The 23,191-nt window shown below is 38.8% G+C and overlaps 1 protein-coding gene and 1 non-coding gene across 4 annotated transcripts in view; one reads left to right on the plus strand and one right to left on the minus strand.

Moving 5' to 3' along the window:
- IGSF11 (immunoglobulin superfamily member 11) overlaps positions 1 to 23,191 on the minus strand; it is a 111,797-nt gene that overhangs the window by 5,117 nt on the left and 83,489 nt on the right. For all 3 annotated transcript variants that reach the window (XM_074364022.1, XM_074364018.1, XM_074364024.1), the window contains exons 2-4: positions 17,248 to 17,411; positions 15,667 to 15,874; positions 12,646 to 12,801 (exon numbers count right to left, since the gene is read on the minus strand). In XM_074364022.1, coding sequence (XP_074220123.1) covers positions 12,646 to 12,801; positions 15,667 to 15,874; positions 17,248 to 17,411 — 528 coding nt within the window. The remainder of the gene's footprint in view (positions 1 to 12,645; positions 12,802 to 15,666; positions 15,875 to 17,247; positions 17,412 to 23,191) is intronic.
- Positions 695 to 766, plus strand: TRNAG-ACC (transfer RNA glycine (anticodon ACC)). Its single transcript has one exon. It is a non-coding gene; the product is annotated as a tRNA-Gly (tRNA).

Below are 23,191 nucleotides of genomic sequence, written 5' to 3' on the forward strand. Positions count from 1 at the left end.
CAGTGGTGGCTACTAGAGGGAGCCACTGGGGCTGCTGGTCAATTACACTCCCACAGCAGGCGACCTGAGCAGGGCCTTTTCAGGGTGACCACACTGAGATTACCAAGAAATAGATCAGTGGTTTACATTTTAGTAATTTGTCAACATTAGAATAGTTCATTTACTCCTTATAAACAAGATGCAAAGACTTACAGTGGTGATAAAAATCAAAGTTAATAGTTATTAATAAGTGCCAAGATTGGGCTAAGCTTTTATACCTATTACCTCCATCTTCACAGTGCCTCTCAGAGGTATTATTATTAGTAACCCCATTGAACAGATAAGGAAACTGAGGCTTTGGATGAGGAGTAAGATTACCCAGCTGCTCACCAGGAACTGGAATTGGAGGAAGGGCTGTCTTACCTCCACGCTCTAGGCTTCACTGCCTCCCTCAGGCAGAACATAACACATCCAGTCACCTCAACCACTCAAAACAGTGACACATCTAGGAGCAAGTGGAAAAGCCTCCCGATGGGTCTGTGGCACTAAGTCCATGTGTTCCTAGGGCAACGCCTGGAGCTATCTCTACCCTGTGCTGACAATTTTTACACGAAACAAAGATTGAGTTACCTAGTCTCTGCTGGCAACCTTCATTTCTCATTAGACCAAGGGCAGAGCAGAGTCATTTAACAAGTAAATATTTATTGAGGGTGGGAAGGGTATGGCTCAGTGGTAGAGCACATGCTTACCATGCATGAGGTCCTGGGTTTGATCCCCAATACCATTAAAAATAGATAAATAAACCTAATTATTTCCCATCCACAAAACAAAACAAAACAAAACAAAACAAAACAAAAAATATTTATTGCACACCTTTCTGTATGCTGGGTAATTTCTTAGGATGGTGATACAATGATGGACAGGCCAACCCAGCCCTGTACCTTAATGAGACAGGTAGGCAAGAAATGACAACAAACGGGGTGAGTGCTGGCACTAGAGGATGCAGGGTGCTGAGGGGCACATAAGAGGGGCATCTAATGAGCATGAGCAAATTCTGAAGGACCTCCAGACATCAACAGCCCTCAGGCTTATCTCTCTGTCTTCTAACATAACACAGTAGGTAGTGTTAACAAATAACTCTGAATCATCAAACACACACTGAAATTAATTTCAATATACAGACCAGGGAAAGGAGATTTTTCTTGCATTTGTTTTTTAATGGAAGCATTTAAATGGTCAAACCCATATAATACAGATGTCTTACTTACCCAGAACAGGATGAGTGATGAATTTGGACATTTGGATTATCCTGTTCATAACCAAGTCAGTTACTGGCTAGTTAGTTGGTTCATACTTGTGTTAGTTCCTTTTCCTTAAAAACAAACATCTCTCATGGCAGCCAGTGTGGGGGAAGCTTTTCAGCAAATTCACTCAGATAATTGGGCCAGTCTGGAGGGAAACTCCTCCGTGTGATATTTGATTTTCAGGGTCCCCATTAAATGTCCCTCCTATAAGCTCCCCAACACCCTGTATTCTCTGGTGCTGAAACTTACCCCATTTATTATAATTTCTTGCCTACTTGTCCCAGTAAGATAAGGGACTGGGTTTGTCTTGTTCATCACTGTACCCAGCACCAAGAAAGGTATGCATTCAATAAATAAAGGGGTCTTTTCCCTTTAGTGTCTAACTATACTAAGAGATTTACATGTCTCATTTAATCTTAAAAACCTTAAGTTTTATACTCCCTGTATTTCAAAGATGAAAAACCTCATAGAAGCTAGGCAGTCTGTCCAAGATCACACAGTACACAAGTAGCAGCACATAAAATCAGGTCTGTCCATGTCCAAAAGCTCATAATCACCATGCACAGACTTGGCTTCTACTAAGACAAGTAAAACAACACGGTTCTATGGGGTGCATCTATAGTATATTCCCTAATCTTGTGATCAATGTTCCAATGCTGTCAGTATTAAACTGAGTCATCTGCCAAATTCCATTGTCAATACATTACCAAAATGTCATCATGCAAGGAAAAAACCCACAATCTCTGGGCAACTAACCCCACAATTCCACACACTGTGTTGTTGTTTTCCTAAATCCTGAAATTCTAGAAATTTGATCAGCTCACACCAAACCAGCGATCTTGTTGACATTTCCGTAGAGATAATTTGGGAAATTTTTAACAGCTGATCTAAGCAGCATTCTGGCATACAGGAAGAGGTAAAGTTTAAAGATTCTTGCTGTAAAAAGTTATTTTTAAATGGTGAAGTCACTGTTCTCCCCTTGGTCTCTACAGACACAGACATCATGAGCAGAGTGATGTAAGAAAGTGTTCTTCAATGAGATTGATACACCACGCTGGAGCTAACTCAGAACGTAATCAGGGGTGGGAACGATGCAGGGATAAGAGAGGACTAACCAGAAGCATGTTGGTGTAGCCAAGGCAACGCAGAGACAGGAGCATCTCTGCAGCAAGCCCCAACAAATATTATTACTCAGGACCTGAGGTTGAGAGATCAGAATTCCTAAGTCAAATTTTTCTATATTTTATATGATTTATGCATTTTTAAATAATAACGAGTGACCATAATAATAAACAGAAAGTCATTTCTTATATACAAATTTCAGAAGTATTCTGCAGAAAAAAATAATGAATGCACAGTTTACTCTTATTTGACCAATATGTTATGATATATATATTTCAATAATATATAAAAAATGCTCTCAAACAGGTACAAACACTTAATAAAAAGAAGTAAAAATGGGAACATTAACACAAAAGAAATGCCAAATTAAAATCTATTTAAAAATTCAAAGATAATACCACAAATACTTAATATTTAAACTCTCATTCTAGAAGAAAATTTAAAAGCACTATATAGCATTAAGTGCACTACCCAATAGTCTAGATCTTTGTCTCACACCAAATATTCCAGACATAGAAAATTTTATTTCCTTTTTGTTGATGTTGGTTGAATTAAGATATGGATGGAGCAGGGGCACAGAGAGAACGTGTCCCCATGAAGAGAACATCCTAAGCACCTTTCGGGCAGACGTTACAACACACACTGCTTCCTTTCAGCTCATTTTCTTTATTCAACAATGAAAACACTTTGTCTTTCTGACCTGATTTTTGTTTTGCCATTGAAACAGATATTACTTTTGCCAGTTCAGATTCTCAATCCATTTCTGATTTCATGTCACTGTATCTACAGCAACATTCCCATCTACTGCTCTTGGCATTTCTGCTACTAAAGTATCTACAAAGGACTGTCGCCTATGACAAATACTCAAAAACTGGAAAACACCAATGAACATTACTGGGTAATATTTGAACAATGCAGTATTTGGATCCCCTGGTATTAAAAACACTGCAGAGAATCACATATCAAAATACTAAGGACTTACTTTGCTTCTGAAACCTGTTATTTATTGGAATGCTACTCATGGCATTTGTATAAAAAACACATTAATATTTATTTGTGAGAATGACTCACCACTGGCAACAGACTGGGTCATGAACACACACTTACAACATGACAACAGCTACAAGCGAGACTGACTGATTAGATCGTGACAATTTTTCTCCTACACATTTCTGTCTAGGTTCCCAGAAATGTTGACTCTGAACAGTCTGGCTTTTAATCTGACATCAGTAGATTCTTCTGAATCAGTATGTCCCTACGTTGACTGTTAAGCTTTAATTCTCAAAGGAGAACGGCACTTAGCACTCAAGAAACATCTGTTATCATTATCATTATTTCAGTCCCCGTCTAGAGGTCCCAGAGGACCAGTAACTCACTACTTTCCTCCAGCAAACCTCTAAGTATATCTTCTCTGAGTTAATAGCTGCTGTTCATTCAATGGCCTAAGACAGAAATCTGAGTTAACTCTGACTCTTCTCTGAGTCCCAGTATATCATCAAGCTCCATGTCTTGTCGATTTCTGGCTTTTATCTCTGTGAATCCCACCTTGACTCCTCTCTCTTCTCCATCTGGATGAGCAGGTCCTAAGTTCACGCCCTCTTCACTTCTTGATGGAGCTATTATCAAAGCCTCCTATCTTGTGACCTGGCTTCCAATCGCTCACCCTGACTGCTGAGGCTGTCTCTAAAATGCAGATCTCAGTATCCTCTCTGGTTTTATAAGAAGGCCAGTCACTACCCATAGTCTCAAAGACAATATCCAAATTCTCTGAATGTCATATAATGACTTTACAATCTGGACATGAACTTGCCAATCTCCTTTCTGGCCAAGTCTCCATAAATCTTTATGTCATCTTCATAGATCTTCTTACTTTAAAATGTCAAAATTTGTAGTGTGTGTGGGAACAAACAGTGGAGCAGGAGGACACTGGCTCACCTCCCTCATGAACACACCAAAATTACAACCACATGTAGAACAAATCTCGCTGACATCAGCCTGGGGACCAGCAGGACGGCTCTTCTACCAGCAAGTTTGTAAAGAAAGACCCACACAGAGTTTGGTAGGAAGAGAGAAGAACTGATCAGGTCAGGACCCTCCCTTCTAGCAGGGGACACAGGAGAGAGGGGGGATATTACAGGCTCGAGGATCCTCCCTGGGGAGTGAGGGGTTTGAGCCACATATTAGGCAGCCCAGCCCTGGGGTCCTACATTAGGAAGATGAGTGGCCTTAGCTGGCTTGAAAACCAATGGGGCTTACTGGAGGGCTGTAGGAAACCGACTCCACTCTTGAAGGGCATGTGAACACACTCGCTTACTCCCAGTAACAGCACAGAGGCAGATGACTGGAAACCGTGTCAGGCTCCGGCCAGCTTGCCAGGACTGCCCCGGCGCATCCCCCACCCCGACCCAGCACCAGCCGCCTGCTCCAGCCACTCTTGTTCCAGAGCTGTTCTTCACTAAGGAGGCAGCTGCTGTTGCCAACAAGAGTGTGCCCACTTTGAGAGAACAGAACTTGCTCTGACCCTAGCTCTGTCTCTGACCAGGGCAATGGCAGCCACTGACAGTGCAGGCTTTGGTGCACACACTGAGGAGGGGATGTCGCTAGCTCCAGGGCAGAGACTGCCATCCCCTGAGCATATGTCCCTGCACACACCTGGGAGGGAGCCAGCCCAGCAGTGTGGAACCAATGCCTCCGGCCCTGACACAGCCTCTAGTCAAGGTGCACACACTGGGGAAAAAGTGAAAGCAGCAAAGAAGTGCAGCCCCGAACCCTGAGGTCCCAGCTATACCCCAAACCAAGGCTGAGGATGCCACCACCCCTGGGAGAAACCCAGTTCCCTCATGGCTCCTGTTCCAGCCCCTGTGGCCCCAATCCCACCTCCAACAGGGCAGTGATGGCCACTGTGCCCGTGAGAAGCTCCTACTCAAACAAGGCTCTGGCTCTAGCCCCTCCATCTCCAGCCCTACCTCCCACCAAGGTGGCAGCTGCCAGCACATCCTCAGGGATGACACAGCCCATGCTCACTTCAGATCCAGGTCCCCACCAAAGCCAAGGGGCACACACAGACCGTCAAGGGACGTTCCCACACACGGACAGAACTTCTTTCACCGGATTTCATATAGACAGAGAAAGTCAAACATAATGAGAAGAGAAAGAAATATGTTTCAAATGAAAGAACAAGAAAAAAAGAACTGTGACAATAAACCCTAATGAGAGATAAATGATTTACCTGATGAACAGTTCAAAGCAATAGTAGTTAAGTATGCTGACTGAACTTGGGAAAAGAATAGATGAACACAGGGAGAATTTTAATAAAGAACTAGAAAATATAAAAAGAACCAGACAAAGCAGAAGAATACAGCAACTGAAACGAAAAACACACTAAAGGGAATTAACAGCAGATAAGGTGATACAGAAGAATGCACAAGCCATCTGGAAGACAGAATAATGGAACAGCAAATCAGACATCCAATTAGAACAGCAAAAATAAAAACAAAATTCTAAAAATGAGAATAGTTTAAGGGACCTCTAAGACAACATCAAATGTACTAACATTTGCATTATAGGGGTCCCAAAAGGAGGAGAGAAAGAGATAGAAGATGTATTTGATGAAATTATGGCTGAAAACTTCCTGAACTTGCAAAAGGAAACAGATATCCAGGTACAAGAAGCACAGAGAGTCCCAAACAAGGTGAACTCAAACAGACCCACACCAAGATGTATCATAAATAAAACAGCAAAAGTTAGAGACAGAAAAATTTAAAAACAGTAAGAGAAAAACAAAGTCATACAATAGATCCCCCATAAGACTAGCAGCTGATTTTTCAGCAGAAACTGCAGGCCAGAAGAGAGTGGCATACATATATTCCATGTACTGAAAGGGAGAAAACCTACAACATACAGTACTCTATCCCATAAGGTTATCATTCAGAATTGAAGGAGAGATAAAAAGCTTCTCAGACAAGGAAAAATTAAGAGTTCATCAATACTAAACTGACATTACAAGAGGCATTAAAGGGTCTTCTTCAAGTAAAAATGAAAAAGTTACAACAAGAAATAAATTATAGGCAGGGAAAAATCCCACTGGTAAAAGTAAACATACAGTAAAGGCTGTGAATCAGCCACTTAAATGGGTGAGCACAAAGGTTAAAGGACAAAAACTGTAAAATCAACTATAATTATAATAAATAATTAAGAGATAGACATAAATGTAAAATATGACAAAAAACAAAACATCAGGGAGGGGGAAATGTAGCTCTTTTAGAATGTGCTTGAATTTAAATGATTATCAGTTTAAAACAAGTAAATATAATTATAGGTCAACATATATGTACTCTGAGGTAACCACAAATCAAAAACCTACAACAGGTACACAAAAACTACAGAGAAAGGAACACAAACAGAACACTGAAGAAAATCAGACTACAAAATAAGAGATTAAAAGAAGAAAAGAACAGAGAAGAGCTACAAAAACAACCAGAAAATAATTAACAAAATGGCAGTAAGGACACACCTATCAACAAGAACTTTAAATGTCAATGGGCTAAATGCTCCAATCAAAAGACATACGGCGGGTGACTGGATGGAAAAATAAGACCCATCTATACACTGCCTTCAAGAGACTCACTTCAGAGCTAGAGACACATGAGAGAATAATGGAAACACTCTCGTTGGGAAGGGAATTAGCAGTGGGAGCTCAAGAAGGAGAATCAAGAGTTCTGAGGCTTCCCAGCCTGGCAGGAGAATGGGGTTTTCTATCAGTGGGCTGTAGACAAACTGCGCATCCTCTCTGGGCCCCTGTCTTCTCCCTTGTAACACGCACTGCGGGACCTCAGTGACAGTTAAGATGCTCCATCTATGATCTCCACACCAAGTTCTGCACAGAGTTCTCAAGCAAGCAGGAGAGCTTCATAGTATTAAATTATGCAAGGAGGAGAACAGAAGATTTCTTAGGAACCATGAAGGAAAAATGCATCATTTATAAAGGACACTGAAATAATCCATAGACACTATGGGGGAGGGGGCAAGAAAGAGCTTGGTAAATAGAAAACATAAAATGTGATATTAGAAATTAAGTATATCCATAATCACAATTATAATTAATGTAAATGTATTCAATCAACCAAAGGGAAAAGGCTCTCAGACTGCAGATTGGAAACCAAACTAGATTCAGACATGCTGTTTATAAGATACACATCTAAAACATGGAAACTCAAAAGTAAATGAATCATAAAATAGAAACATAACAGCAAGAATTAACCAAAGAAAACAACTACAGGGATTTTAATAATAGTCAAAATAACACAGAAATGCATATTAAGCATAGAGAATCCATAAGCTATAACAACCTATAAGCAACATTCAGAGGCTTAGGATAGATTAAAAAAGCATAATTGATAAATCCACAATCCCACTATGTGATTTTTAAACAAATCTCTCTCATAAAATACTAGCTGAAACAAATGAAATATTGGTAAAGATAAAGACTATTTGAATAATACAATTAACAAACATAAATCATATATATAAATGGCCATCCTAGCACCTGTAAGTGGACATAATAGCTCCTACTACTCTCTGCCCTGCTCATGCCATGCCAAATACACTGGCTTCTTTGCTGTCCATCTAAAACACCGGGCACACTCCTGCCTCAGGACCTTCACACAGCTGTTCCCTCTACCTGGAAAGCTCTCTAGCCCCATATTCATATGTTTCATTCCTTTATCATCTTCAAATCTTTGCTAGAATCAACTTCTCAGTGAGGCTTACCCTAAGAATCTTACTCAAATTTCAGCTCCTCATGCCTCAGCTAATCCATTTTACCCTCACCTATTTTTCCCCCAATGAATTTACCACCTTGTAACAATCTCTGCAATTTACTGATTGATTATGTTCAATCTCCAATCTCCTGCAGAATATAAGCTCTACAGAAGAAAAGACTTCTGTTCACTGATGTGTTTCCAGCACCTAGAACAGGGTCTGGAACCTAACAGATGCCCAACAGATATTTGTTGAATGAATAAATGAAGAACAGAAATTAAAACAAGTACACAAGAGGATAAATAGATCCAAAAGCTTGGTTTAGGCAGCACTGATCACAAACATAAAGATGAGAAGGACAAATGGAATTAGGAATGAAAAGGGCAACATAAATGCAGAGAGTTTTAAAATTCACAAGGGAATAATAATAATACCCATGATAATATGAACACCAATATTTGTTAAGTGCTTATACATGCCAGATGCTGTTCTACTAAAACGTTTTATGTGTGTTTTCATTTAATCTTTATGCCACCGCCAGGACAGTTACTATCACTGTCTCTATTTTACATATAAGAAAACTAAGGTACAGGGTCACATAGCCAGTGATTCCTGGAGCTGGGATTCGAAACCACATCCTCTGACTCCAGAACCTGCACTCTCAAGTACACACTTTTGTTTTCAAATAGAGAATACTATTAACAACTTGATACCAATATGCATAAACTTAAAAAAAAAGAGACCATTTTCTAGAAAAATTAAAAAGATACAGGAAATCTAAATAAACCTACACCATTAGAGAAACTGAGTCAGTACTCAGAAAGCTACCAATAAATAAATGAATAAATAAGTAACAGCAGGCAAATCTTTTACAGGCAAATTCCACAAGATCATCAGATAACTTCCATCTTACCCATATCGTTTCAGAGAACAGAAAAAAAGGAAGCTCTGCCCAACTTATTTTATGAGGATATTATATAATCTGGTACTAAAGCTCAACTGAGGACAACAGAAGACAGAGAAGTTAGACATTCTGACTTCTGATCGCAGATAAAGAAATTCCACTAAAATATCAGCATACCAAATGGAGCAATTTATTTAAAAATAATCACAATCGAAATTCAAGGATGTTGTAATGTTTGAAAATCTATTAATGTAATTCTCTCACTGACATTTTGGCCTGGATAAGTTTCTGTTGTGGGTCTGGGCTGTGCGTAATAGGATGTTTAGTGCCATCCCTGGCCTTAACCACTAGCTGCCAGCTGTACCTTCCTCCCAGCTGTGACATCCCAGCTGTGACAATCAAAAATGTCTCCAGACGTTGCCAAGTGAAATTTTCACTAGATGAGAATCACTGATGTGGAGGCTGCTGAACAGTCTCACGTACTGTGTTTCCACTTAATGGAACCTGGATCAACGGTACAGGCCTTATGAAGCACAGGCCAAACTGCTGCATTTTGCTTCAAATAAAATCAATCAAATAGAGTTTTCACTCATCCAAGAATTCAGTGTTATATACCAAAAAGCCAATACTAAGTCCACCTTATTCCTCTGTATGAAAATGAAGTATACCACCACAGGAAGCTGGTTCCAAATTCACTCAGTGCTTAGAACCCACATATGAATTACATGAGGACAATTTTGGTCACTTTCATTGTGACATAATTTTAAACTTACAGAAAAGTTGCAAGAACACTAGAGGAATTCTGTGTCTCATATATCACCTTCTCAGATTCAACAGTGATTTCTATTTTGCCCTATTAGGTTATTAGGTTATTTTCTCAGTACATGTAAAAATATTTTCCTGAACCATTGCAGGAGCAAGTTGAAAACACTGCCCCTTTTTACCATTAAGTACTGAGCATTTCCTATGAACAAAGATATCCTTTACATAATCACAGTACAAGTATCAAAGTCAAGAAATTTAACATTAATACAACAGAATTATCTCATTCACAGCTCAGATTTCATCAATTGGCCCAATACTGTCCTTTATAGCTATTTTTTCTCCTGCCCAGATTCGAATCCAGGATTCTGTATTGCACTTAGCTGTTTTAACTGCTTAACCTCTTTCAATCTGGAACAGTTGTCTTCATGACCTTTGTTTGCTCGGTGTTTCCTCATGACTGGACTCAGGACCACTGTGGCAGTGATGCTGTGTCCTCAGTGCATATGCCAGGACGCACAGGATACCAGTCTGTCACGACACTGGTTATGCGGTTAAAATGGTATCCCCCAGGTCTCTCTACTATAAAGTTACTATTTTTCTTTATAATTAATGAGTTATTTGAGGGGAAATACTTTGGAACTATGTAAATACCATTCCTCATCAAACATTGGCCCACTATCTTGACATCAGGGATGACTTTCTAACTCTGTCATTCCTTCCACATACATTGGTAGGCATTCTACTGTAAGAAAATGCTTTCCCTTCTCCCTCATTTATTTACGTATATCAGGGATTCATGGATTCCAATTTTATTCAATGAACTACAAATTTATTTTAATGTTCAAATTGTCCAAGATTTGGCCAGAAGGAGCTCCTTCAAGTTAGCTCTCTTCTATAAGGACAATTCTAAACCCCAAATATTATGCCCCAACACTAATCAGACTTCTGGGGTGGCTTTCCCTGGTATAAATTATTCCTTTCTCAGACGGTGCAACCTGAATTTATATTAAGCAAATGCATTCACATTAGTAACATAAATCTTCTGAAAAAAAATTCTAAGTTATTTTGGGTTATGCTATTTTGAGATCTACTTAATTAATGCCGATATCAAGAGGTAAATTTAAGTTAAAAATCTGACTCATTTAATGTGCATTATTATGATAAATGAAATTATCCAAAGTAACTGTGATGACCAATCCAGAGTGTGATTTATAAAAGACAAATGTTTTCATCTTTGGCATTCAAGTTCACTTTTACACCTAAAGTATCAAAGAATATGCAAGTTGCAAAGAAGATACCAAGAAATTTGACTGATAATATATTTTTTCAGAAACAAAGAGGTAATGGAAGGCTCTTTCTACAGATATTTCACAACTCACATACAAATAACCACTTTTAAAGGTTCATCTGTAATTCCAAACTCAGTCCAGCATTTCAAAGAAATGTTATATAAATCATAGAATCTTAATGCTGATACGGAGGACCTCAGAAATGATGCCATTAAATCCCCTTATTTTACAACAAGGCAAGAGGTGAATGGACGCAGAGTTACTGGAAAATCTGTATTTTGAATATAGTTTTCAGGATTATAAGATAAGAGCTATTTTAAACATATCATTTACAATGGTAAGATTAGCAAGCTGGTCCACCAGGGGAAAAAAAAAAAAAAACCAGCTTCTTAGCTCACAGTATGGCTAAAACATTTAGCAATGAACAATTAGTAGGGAACAACAGTATAGCAGCAGTCATTATCAGAGTAACCCCTAAGTCATTATGTCGAAAGGAAGTTTTTTTTAAATTAATTAATTTTGGGCTAGGTTGATTAAAAGGTGATGGAAAGATTCAGTAATAATTTCTGTAAGGATTCTAAAAGGAAACTTACAGGTTCTTAAGAGGCTGGTGGTCCTGGTTCTTTAATACGTCTAACGTCACTATACAACTTAGGACTTTCCTTCTCCATGACAAATATATACCATCAATATGATTCAAACTTATCAGGCATAACTAAGGCTGTTTGGGACCTCTCCCTTAACTGCCAGCTCCTTTTTAAGTTAAGACTTGTAAATCTGTCCTGAAAATGCCATAAGAGACATGTTCTGTATCAGAGATGATGCAACACATAAGACTGATACATTTTATTTTCTTGAAACAGAAGATTGCATACATAATTCTATAATTTCCCTCAGTCTACTTCATAAATTTTCCTCAATTTTCCACAGTGTTTCCTCTGACATCAAATTTAAGTAGCTGGATTTACATGCAGAAAACTAACGATGATTCTCATGCCTCCTCCACCTTTACCTGTCTGGTGTGATCAACTCCCGGGTCTCCCATGATCTGAGGCCTTTTCCTGTTCTCTTTCCCATCTTCCTCCTCTAATTAGACTTGATGCTGAAAACAGGATGATTAACCCTCTCATGACCACGCTAATGTTTCTCACACTAAACTAGGCAGTTGTTTCTTAAGTAGGAAGGGGATTCTCAGTTATAAACTCCAAAGATTATCTTACAGTTAACAATACAAGGAAGCTACCACTTAGCTATTTTAAATCTTCACTATAAAGGAACAGAATTTCCATATATAGTTACCACTGAATAAGACACATTTCATAAAGGCAGCAATGAGAGATGAAAGAAAATATTTTTATTCTCTTTCAAGCTGAACACACAAAATGATCCAGGGAGCTTTTTCAGCAGTTACAAACACAGTGTGTTATTTTTCAAAATCTAGTCAAGTTAATTACTTTGTGAGCCCAAGAATCATTATTTTCCATGATCACTAATTAAATGGGCAAAGCAACACCATACATACCCTGAGTGGCTGTTGGAGGTAGTTTGAGGGTATTGTCTAGCTTCTCCCAAAGATAAGTTGGTCGAGGAATGCCTTCCTCTGAGCTACAGAGCAGGATGACGTCACTGCCGATATCCTGGGATCCTTGGATCTGGCAGTGTGGGGCAGAAGGGGGAACTACAGCAGGAAGAGTAAGCAATAAAGTATGCATTTACTATGAGCCAACTGATGACAGAGGGCATCAACATTCAGCACACTGGAACTTCAGACAACACTGTTTTGAGAACACAAACCAGGAGACCACATCATGAGCAAAGCCAGATAACAGTCATGTACTCCTCCCAGGGCTTGCCCACAGGGGCAGGGTCCACGACTTCAGCTGGCAGGGAGCAAACATGTAAAAGAGGCTATGATTATATTTTCAAGGTATTTTATGGTTTCAGTTTCTCTCTGCTTCCTCCAAAGAAGAACTGGAAGAATCTTTATGATGCTTTGTGTCAACATACAGCTTTTAAAAGCATTACTAAATTCACACAGGTTCACAGCAGCATTATTCACAACACCTAAAGGTGGAAACAACCCAAGTGTCCACAGATGGATAAATGGATAAATAAAATGTGGTATATACATACAAAGGAATATTATTTAGCCTTGATAAGTAAGAAAATTCTGACACATGCTACAAGGATGAACCTTGAGGACATAATGCTAAATGAAATAAGCCAGTTATAAAGAGATAAATATTGTATGATTCCACTTATATGAGGTACATAGGGCAGTCAAATTCATAGAAAAAGAAAGTAGAATAGTGGTTTCCAGCAGCTGAGGGAAGGGAGAAATGTAGTTTAATGGACTGAGGTTTATTTTTGCAAGTTGTGCTGGAGATTTGTTGCACAACACTGTGAATATACTAAACACTACTGAAACATACACTTAAAAATTGACTAAGATGGTAAATTTTGCTATATTTTACCATAATTAAAGTTTTTTTAATTAGTGAAAAAGCTCACTTGTAAAGAAGATACTTCAAGGAACAGCACCTTCTTATCCTGCCAGCTACTTTCGGCTAAGGCCAAGTTAACAAGTGCTTTGTTATTTTACAAACAAAAAACAGACATATCTACTTTGTACTAACTTCTGTTTTATGGAGGGGGCAGTTAGAGTAAAGTTCAAGTATATCTACTACTTGATAGTAATGCAGTGAACATTTTACAAAAATTAAGACAGGTAAGGATGCAAAGGATGTTACACAAAAAATTACCTCCCCCCTAAAAAACACTAAAGGAAAAAGGTGGTAGTTTATAGTAAAAAAGCAAGTAAATAAAAATATAAACTAAGCCCATGGCTTGGATTGTCATACTGGATGACATACACAGTAGAGTTTAAATCCAAGTGATGAGGTACTTGCAATGCTAATGAGTTTTCAATAAGTGTGTTCAACCTTGCAAAAATGAATGAATGAGTAGAAAATGAATGCGGTACACAGAGGAACCAGGAAAGAAAGTAGGTAGGGGAAGAAAGAACAATCAAAGATTCACAGAGAAAAAAATGTGACAATGAGTGTGTATATGTCCATGAATGACTGAAAAATTGTGCTGAACACTGGAATTTGACACAACATTGTAAAATGATTATAAATCAATAAAAAATGTTAAAAAAAAATAAAGAACAATGAAAGGGTATAGGGAGAAAGAGTGAAAAATCTCAGGGAATCCTAACTGCTGTGATGGGATAAACCAATCTCAATGCACTGCCTCCAACATTACCACTGTGATGCTCTGAGAGGAAACCCAAAATAATTATTGGAAGGTACCATGAACAGTAAGATAAATTAAAGGTTTTTTTCTACCTTTAAAAAATAAACAAACGTGGATCATATGGAAAGTTCGTTACCTAAATTACAGGTGTAAGCATGAAAATAATGTTAAATTCCAGCAGTACTCTGTATTCAGTACTGAGAGTGTTGTAAAGATTATACAGCTTTAATATATTTGAATAATAGTTCTAAAATAAAATTTCCCACTTGTGCTTAGTTTTCTTACTCTGTTTGAAGACTGGGAGAACAAGGCACCAAAGCTACAGCATTCTCTCACCCAAAGAAGGGAATGGCAAGAAGCCGCAGCCCTGGAATCCTCAGGTGACTCAACACTGGAAAAGGGGAGGGTGCACCGAGAATTCCTGGCTGAGACTGAGACGTGAGTAGGGGGAGGACAGTCAAGAGCATCGGCTTTGCTAAGTAGTTCTTGGTTTCCCCGCACGAACTGGACTGAGCCATTCCCACAACAAGTACCCACTTAGGAGGCAGTGCTTTATTTCAGAGGCAGCAGAACTGAGAAATAAAACATGTTTAGGATGAATTTAATTTAGCATGAGACAGTTTAACTGCATGGTAGAACAGAGACAATACTGGTATGAGTAAAGAGACCCCAATTTTGACCTAAATTTGATTGCTGTTCATGGTCTACATAATCCTGGAAAAGGCCCTAAGTCTATTTGGTCTCAGTATTAAGACCAAATTGATCCTATAATTTATCGTTCCAATGAGGATAGTTCTGAGAGGAAGAGGAGGCATTACTAATATATCTGCCAGGACAAGAGGTGTAAGCTTGGAACTGCCGTGGACCTTCTGAGCGTTACACAGACATGAAGTCATAGTAATTTATTCTCACGTGTGCTGAAACCTCTGCTTCCTACTCATAATCAGTAATTCTTGATTTCTTCCACTCTCAACAATAAGTCCTACCCTGTAAAAGCTTAGGGAAAAATGAGAGACCACTTTTGCTGGTTTTTTATGCCACCTTTCTCCACCTTCAGGAAAAGTCATTTAAGAAGAAACTTTCGAGAGCCATCTGAAATGGAGTAAGGGGTGGGGAGACCATGGCTAAGCAGTGCGGAGAAGCAGAGGCCAGGTGGGGCTGCAAGGAGACAGGACAGGAAAGGACACAGGCAGACAGAGAGCATAGGGGAACCGGCAGAAGTGAACACTTTTGAGAGTAAACTCACAGGTAAAGCCAAGGTCCCCAAAAACATCCCGTCACTCACCTAGAACTGTGAGACCAGTGACGCCAATGTTCCTGCCCCCTCTGTCTGGAAGGTTGTTAACTAAGCACTGGTAGGTGCCTGTGTCTGACAGCTGAGTGTTGTTGATGAAGATAGAGACATTGGTGGCTGGCATGGTGCCTGTAAATCCCACCCTACCGTGGAACCGGGGGGCACCGTCAGACATCTGTCCGCCCTGATATAGAATGACCTGCAAGGGAAAAGCAAAATAAATAAACAGGCCACTGCATCTCCTTATAGACACGCAACAATCATCGGGAGATTTTATGTCTAATCTTAGAGGTGCTGCCAACTTTTTACTACAGCACCTATCGGTAGATACCCAGGTGTTCTGAATTCTTACAAACCAAACTGAAATAGCGTCGAATCCCTACCTAACTCATCAGTACAGAAAGTGTATTTTAGGCTACCTTACTATCAGTCCATAAATATTCTTACCAATTCAAAAAATTAATTCCAAAATAAAGTTAAAAAAATTAGCACTGCCATTCTCACGCTTACTAGGTCACAAAATGACAGGTCACAATTACAGACTGAGTATAAACGAATGTCATACTAGGGAAGTAGGGCTACGAGGCCATGACTGCTTTTCTTACGTCAGTTTCTCTATCAAACTAAACTTTTCATGGGAGAGGACTCAGGGTGGTGTTGCAAAAAGCGCTTTCGGCTGAGAGGGAGGTACCTGGTTCTATCCAAGCTCTATCTGTAAATAATCTGTGGTCAAGTCTTTCGTTGCCTCTATCACTGAGTCCTAAATTGATGAAGCTGAATAAAATGATCTCAAAGGCTCAGTCTAATTATGAAAGTTCCATGGGTTAAAGAAATACAAGTTATTGTTAAATATACCTATTTAAATTTTGTATCAGAAAACTTAGCTGACTAAATATTTTTAGGTAGTAAAAAGCTTATTGAAGCAGAAAAGCTTCATAGTAGAAAAAAGTTAACTTTGGGAATGAAGGTATAGTCATGGTCACAATTCACTATTTTTCCGAGCATTATTTTCTGCAGTGGGTATCACATGTTATGGGGCTTTTACCTATAATCGATACAGCTTCTTAGCTAGTAACTTCTATTTTCGCATACCCACCCTAATTTATTTGAGACTTAGAGAATGGCTAGTATGCCTGGCTTTTATTTATTTTAAAATACTTGTGCAATTAACCAAATAAATAAAGTACTACTATCTAATGTTATTTCCTTAATATTACCACTATCTTTAAAAAATATTCTCTCATCCACCTGTTAGTGCTAGTTTCTTCCTGTCAAAATATACTTTGCTTCTTCTGTCTTGGTATTGCCCGTTAGCAATGTCTTTTGAGGAAATTCTAGGTTCCTACATAAAATTTTCAGGAGGATCCCCTTGACATCTGTTAATTTTTGTGTAAGTATTTTACAAAGAGGACAGCTCTTGTGACAGCTGACTAACCATGCAGGAGTAACACTTAAAACAACACAGGCACACTGAAATCATCACTTATTCTAGAAATCAAATCTATACCCACCCATCCCCCACTTAGGAAAAGATGAATATTTCAGAGGTAGCACAGGATGCAACAGAAGTACCTGTTCAGGCTGGTTCGCGTTGGAGAGAGGAATGACCATCCAAATGACATTGAGGTTAATGAGGGCAGCGCTGGTAGTGAAAGTACAGGGCAGAACCGCCGTCTGACCCCGGGCCACCTGGACACTCCCAGGGCTCTCTGAGACTTCCAGGGAAGCTGCAACACCTACAGAAGAAAGACAGGAGGCTGTGTGATCACTCTTTCCTGACAGACCAAATCCCTTCAAAAGGTTCGTGTGTTTTGTATAATCAGTAACACAAACAGACATGACAGTCTTACTAAACAACTACTGACTGTTCACTGAGTCAAAATGATAAAAACTGTTCATCCTTTTACCCTTTAGCAACTGTACATGAAAAATATTAGAGGCAACTTACTCCATATTGTACCACACTATGTGATATCTGCCAGATTCAAAAACAAACTGGGAGAATTCAACTGACAGGGTCAAAGCCTTAATGGTGATGAGGGATGAGAAATAAACTGAAAATATGTTAAAGCATCATTACACAATAGCACAGTGTAAAATTAAACGCTGATAAATCCAATCAAGTATGTGCAGGATGTATACCTAAAAACTATAAAATGCTGCTGAAAGAAATAAAATAAGACTAAATAAATGGGCGGCCATGCAACATGCATGGGTTAGAAGATTTAATACTGTTAAGATGCCAGTCCTCTCCAAAATGATCTATAGCTGCAGAGTCCCAATCAAAATCACAGCAGGCTTTTTGTAGATACTGACAAACTAACTCTAAAACACACAAAAAGGCAAAGAACTAAAGGAATATTGAAAAAGAAGAACAAGTTTGGAGAATTTACAGAATCTGATTTCAAAATTTGTTCTAAATTAGCTATAGCCATCAAGACAGTGTGATAATAGCCCAGGACAGAGCACCAGATAAACAGCACAGGATTGAGAGTTCAGAAATAAGCCCTTATATTTATGGCCAAATGCTTTTCGACAAAGGTACAAGACAATTAATGAGGGGGAAAAAATAGTCTTTTCAACAAATGGTGTTGGAACAATTCAAGTTAATATGCAAACAAATTAACTCAGACCCTTATCTCACAGTATGCACAAAAATCAACTCATAATGTAATGTGGACCTAAATGTAAAAGCTAAAACTATAAAACTTATAGACATGAACATAGGAGAAAATCTTTGTGGATTTGGATTAATCAAAGAGGTCTTAGATATATGATCAGGACCATAAATGGTAAAAGAAAACAATAAAGTGGACTTCATTAAAAATTTTAAAAACTTTCATCCTTCAAAAGACTTAAGAAAATAAAAAACAAGGTACAGATTGGGAAAATATTTGTAAACCACATATCTGACAAAGAACTTGTAGTCAGAATATATAAAGAACTACTACAACTCAATAATAAAAAGACAAACAACCTAATATTAAAATGGATAAAATATCTGAATGTTTCAAAAAAGCTAATAATAAGCACATGGAAGGATGCTCAACATAATTACTCGCTAGGAAATTGCATATTAAAACCACAGTAAGATACCATTACATCTCCACTGGAATGGCTATAATCAAAACAAAATCAAGTGCTGACAAGGATGCAGAGAAACTGGAATCCTCCTCATTCACTGCTGGTAGAAATGTAAAATGGCACAGCCACTTTGCAAAATAGTTTCAGTTTCTTAAAAAGTTTAACATAAACTTACTATACAACCTGGAAATTCCATTTCTATGAATCTACCCAATGCACACACAAAAACCATGAATGTTTATATGTTTATGTTTATCATACCTTCAAATGGAAATAATATAAATATCCATCAACTGGTGAATGGATACCCAAAATGTGGTATAGCCATACAACGAAATACTATTCAGAAATAAAAAGCAACAAGCTACCAACCCATGTTACAACATGGACAAGCCTCTCAAAAACATTTTGCTAAGTCAAAGAGGCCAGATGCAAAAGATTACATACTATATTGTTCCCTTTATGTGGAATGTCCAGGAAAGGCAAATTATAGAAAAAATCAGCAGTTGCATGGGGCTAGAGGGGAGGGAATAGGGATTGTTGCAAATAGGTTCAATGAACTTTCTAGGGCAATGAAGAACTTCTAAAACTGGACTGTTAAGAGGGTTGTACAACTCTGTAAATTTACTAGAAGTAATTGAACTTTTTACTTTAAACAGGTGAGATCTTTGGTTTATAAATTTTAGCCCAATTCCTATTAAAGTTAAGGAAAAAAAAGGAAAACAGTAATTTACCAGAGCTAACTCCTGGCAAGTCAAAAATCAACGGTTATCTCTTCTGAAAAGAATGCCTGCCCCCCAGGGACCACAGAACAATATGGGAATAACAGATTAAAATAAGTCAGAGGGCTCCAACAAAGAAGGTATACTAACTATGAAAAAAATACATGAAGTTCATGGCAGTATCTCAAACTGTTTTATTTGGAAGTGATATTATCTCAGTTCTCCCAAAAAAGTAACACAATAACATACCCTTACGACTATAATTTCTTTACAAAATAAATGTACATAACACCTTCCTTCTATAGAACTTTGTGTTCTTCACATATAGTCTGATGATGCTCTTAGGAGTTAAATTTACAGGATAAAACGTTTCATAAAATAAGCCACCTGCAGTACAATACAAAGCACTTGATAACATTAGGAAAAGTCTCTAAATAACATTAGGGAAATTCTTTAAGTTTAAAAAAGGAAAGTTGAAAGAACCTCTGGTGCTAAGAGGCAGGAAGTGGAGGTTATTTGATCACGGAACAGGCAATGAACAGGAACAAGCCACCTCATGGACAGAAGTGGGTTCAGGGAGGATATTTGATACAATGATTATGATAAATGCAACTGGAGATGTTTTTAAAAGTAAGTATGGAAACCAAACTGGCCTCCATCACTTCATTCTTCAGCTAATCCTCCAAGGAAGAAGTGAAGATACACCCCTCAAACTAACTCTACAGGCTAGTGTACGCCCTCCACCCTCAGTTCACTCATTTCAAGCTGAACCCACACAATCTTTGATACAATTTTTTTTAAGGGCAGTATAAATTCAGGATGAAAGATAAAGATGGAAAAACTACCAAAATACAGTAGGATTTCAGTAAAGGCAGAGTAGATCTGCAGGATAGTGGTGGGAGCTGAGGAAACAGGTCTGCGAACAGAGGGTAAGTGTCTGGGGTGACAGAAGCTGTGGAAGACTGACTTCATCTACTTCACAGTTTGACATAAGGTTAACCCTGAAATCTGAAGCCTTAAATAGCGGCAGGAGAAATATTCCAGATATGTTGCTTTCACAACTTTGTACAAGCGTGGTTTGCAGCCGGGCAGGTATAGTTTGAAATCTGGCTCTTTTATCAACTTAGCTGTGTGGCCTCAAGTAAGTCACTTATTCTCTGATTCTGTTGCTTCCTCTGTAAAGCAGGGCTAAATACTCCCATCATATCATCAGAAGAGTATGACAAGGGCGGGTCCAGATGCTGATGGCGGGCAATGACCAGAACCAGCACCACTATCGTCAGCTGACGTGTAGGGCACATTGACCAAACAGCCAGTCCACACTGAGCATTATATATGAACACACACACACACACACACACACTCATTCAATACTACAAGGGGTCTTATACCTTACATATAATTTGTTATACATAAGAAATTGAAGCCCAGGTCACACAGCTCAAGGTCACATAGGAAGTGGTAAGCCCTGGATTCCAATCCAGGCAGTTTATCTAAAGACATATACTATATATCTATATATCTCTCTCTATATATAGATACTATATATCTTAGATATATATATATCTAAGAACATATACTTAACTACCACATGTAACTCAACACACAGAAATTAGCCCATAAATGTTTGTCATTATTGTCATTACCATATCATACAATCACAAACTTTAAAATTAGTACGGCCTCTCACAGAAAGCCATCAGAGGAAAACCCGCTCGACTTCCTCTTTCCAAACCTACAAGTCAGCTTCCACCTGCCTCATCCTCTTCTTCCTCCCTCCTGTTAGATTCGAGAGGTTCATCTAAGGCCAACCCCTCATCTGAGCATAATTTTTATCCCATCCTCTTGGCCTCCTCAGTAACCTTGTCATGGGCGGTCCCCTCTCTTGTAGACTCAACCCCTCCCTCTGCACTGGAGACTTCCTGATAGCATTTAAATATCCTCAAGTATTTCCACCTAAAACAAAACTCCTCCCTCCCTCCACCCCACAGTCCCCTCCAGGGACTGCCCTCTCTGATACTTCACCACTAATCTGTCTATACTCGCTCTATGCTCACTCTCTCCAGGCTCTTCTACCGTTCAGTCTCCAGGCCACTGCTGCCACCATTACTTCTTAACAACAGCTCCCCTTGGTTTCCCAGAGGCCTCCTGATGGCTTCGTGACTCCTATAATCATTCAACTCCGAGTAGCATCTACCAGTGATGGCCATTCCTTTCTCCTTCTTGAAACATAATTTTCCCTTAGCTTCAGGGATATGATTTACTTCTGGTTTTCTTTCCATGTCTCTGGATATTCCTCAGTCTCTTCTGCTGTTTCTCCCTTCTCTGCTGGGCTATTAAATGTTGGCATTCCTCAAACGGTTGCCTTCTCTTCTTATGTTAAACTCTCTCCCTACAGACTCTCATACACTATCATGGCTTCAACTCTCATATACAGGCCAATGGCTTCCAAATTTATCTAACCCAAACCTCTCCTCTTGTACCCAAATGCCTCCTAGACATCTCCACATAGTTATCTCAAAGGTACCTCTAGTCACCTTGTCCAAAATCAAACTCTTGATCTTCCCCTCCGTGCCTGCATCCCCTATGATAGCAAAGGGCTCAGTTAGTCATCGAGTTGGACAAGTCAGAAATTTAGCAATCTTTCTTGATTCCTAATACTCTCTCATCATCTCCCAAACCCAATCCATGATCAAATCTGATCCATTTTACCAATTCAATTTCTCTTGACTTCTTCAGTCAGAGCCTTTGCTCTGTTCTCTGTCTTTCCTCTGATATGCTCTTTCCCAAACCCAGTCCTTTACTTAATAACTTCCTGCTCATTCTTCACAGAAGAGCCTTTCCTGACCCCTCAGCTTAGGTCAGAGTCTCATAAAGCAGTGTTCCTTTCGTTCTGAACACTACCCAAACTTGTAATCATACTTTAATCAGTGCGATTACTTAGAGTATCTTAGAATATCTTCATCAGAATACTGTGACATTCATTAAGGATTCCATTACTGTAAGCACACAATAAGAACTCAGTAAATACATACTGCTGATTTGATCTAATACTAAGGTCCAAATAGATAGGCTGGCCAAAGATCTTGAGATTAGGACCTATTTCTTCTGACTTCCAATATAGTATATTTTATGTCATTCCAAACTTCCACAGATCATATCTCTGAAAACAAATATTATTACTTATACTATGATTAGGGTGAAGGGACACTTCTTTACCAATAGAACTAATACTGAGTGATAAAAACTCAATTTATTTGTAAATACATCTGCTCTACTCTCAGTCTCATGTACACAGAACTTAACATAAAAGGTCTATTGTGCTCTTCAGCTATCAGAATTCTCTGTGAAACAGAATTATTCTGAAAGTCACCCAGCACCCTAAAACATCAGATATAAGACATCAGATATCAAGGTGAGTTTTAAGATCAACTACCCTGAAGGATCTGCACAAAGAAGATGGCTGAAAACTGGCTATATAACTTTTAGGGTTACATAGAGAATAAATGGGTCAGGAGTGAACGTCCATAAAGAGATCTGGTGGACAGAATTTTTTATTAGAGCTGTGGTGTGCTCTAAGTCCCAGCCCGTTTCCACCCAGCAAAAGGGTCTACGTTCCCTGCATGTGTCAGGGCAAAAGATATCTGACTGTTTCTGATAGATCAGATGCGAACACACGTAAGAGCTGGTGCAGGGCTGTCTTAGGTTCT

Source organism: Camelus bactrianus, chromosome 1 (genome assembly GCF_048773025.1).
Source record: "Camelus bactrianus isolate YW-2024 breed Bactrian camel chromosome 1, ASM4877302v1, whole genome shotgun sequence".
NCBI lineage: Eukaryota > Metazoa > Chordata > Mammalia > Artiodactyla > Camelidae > Camelus > Camelus bactrianus.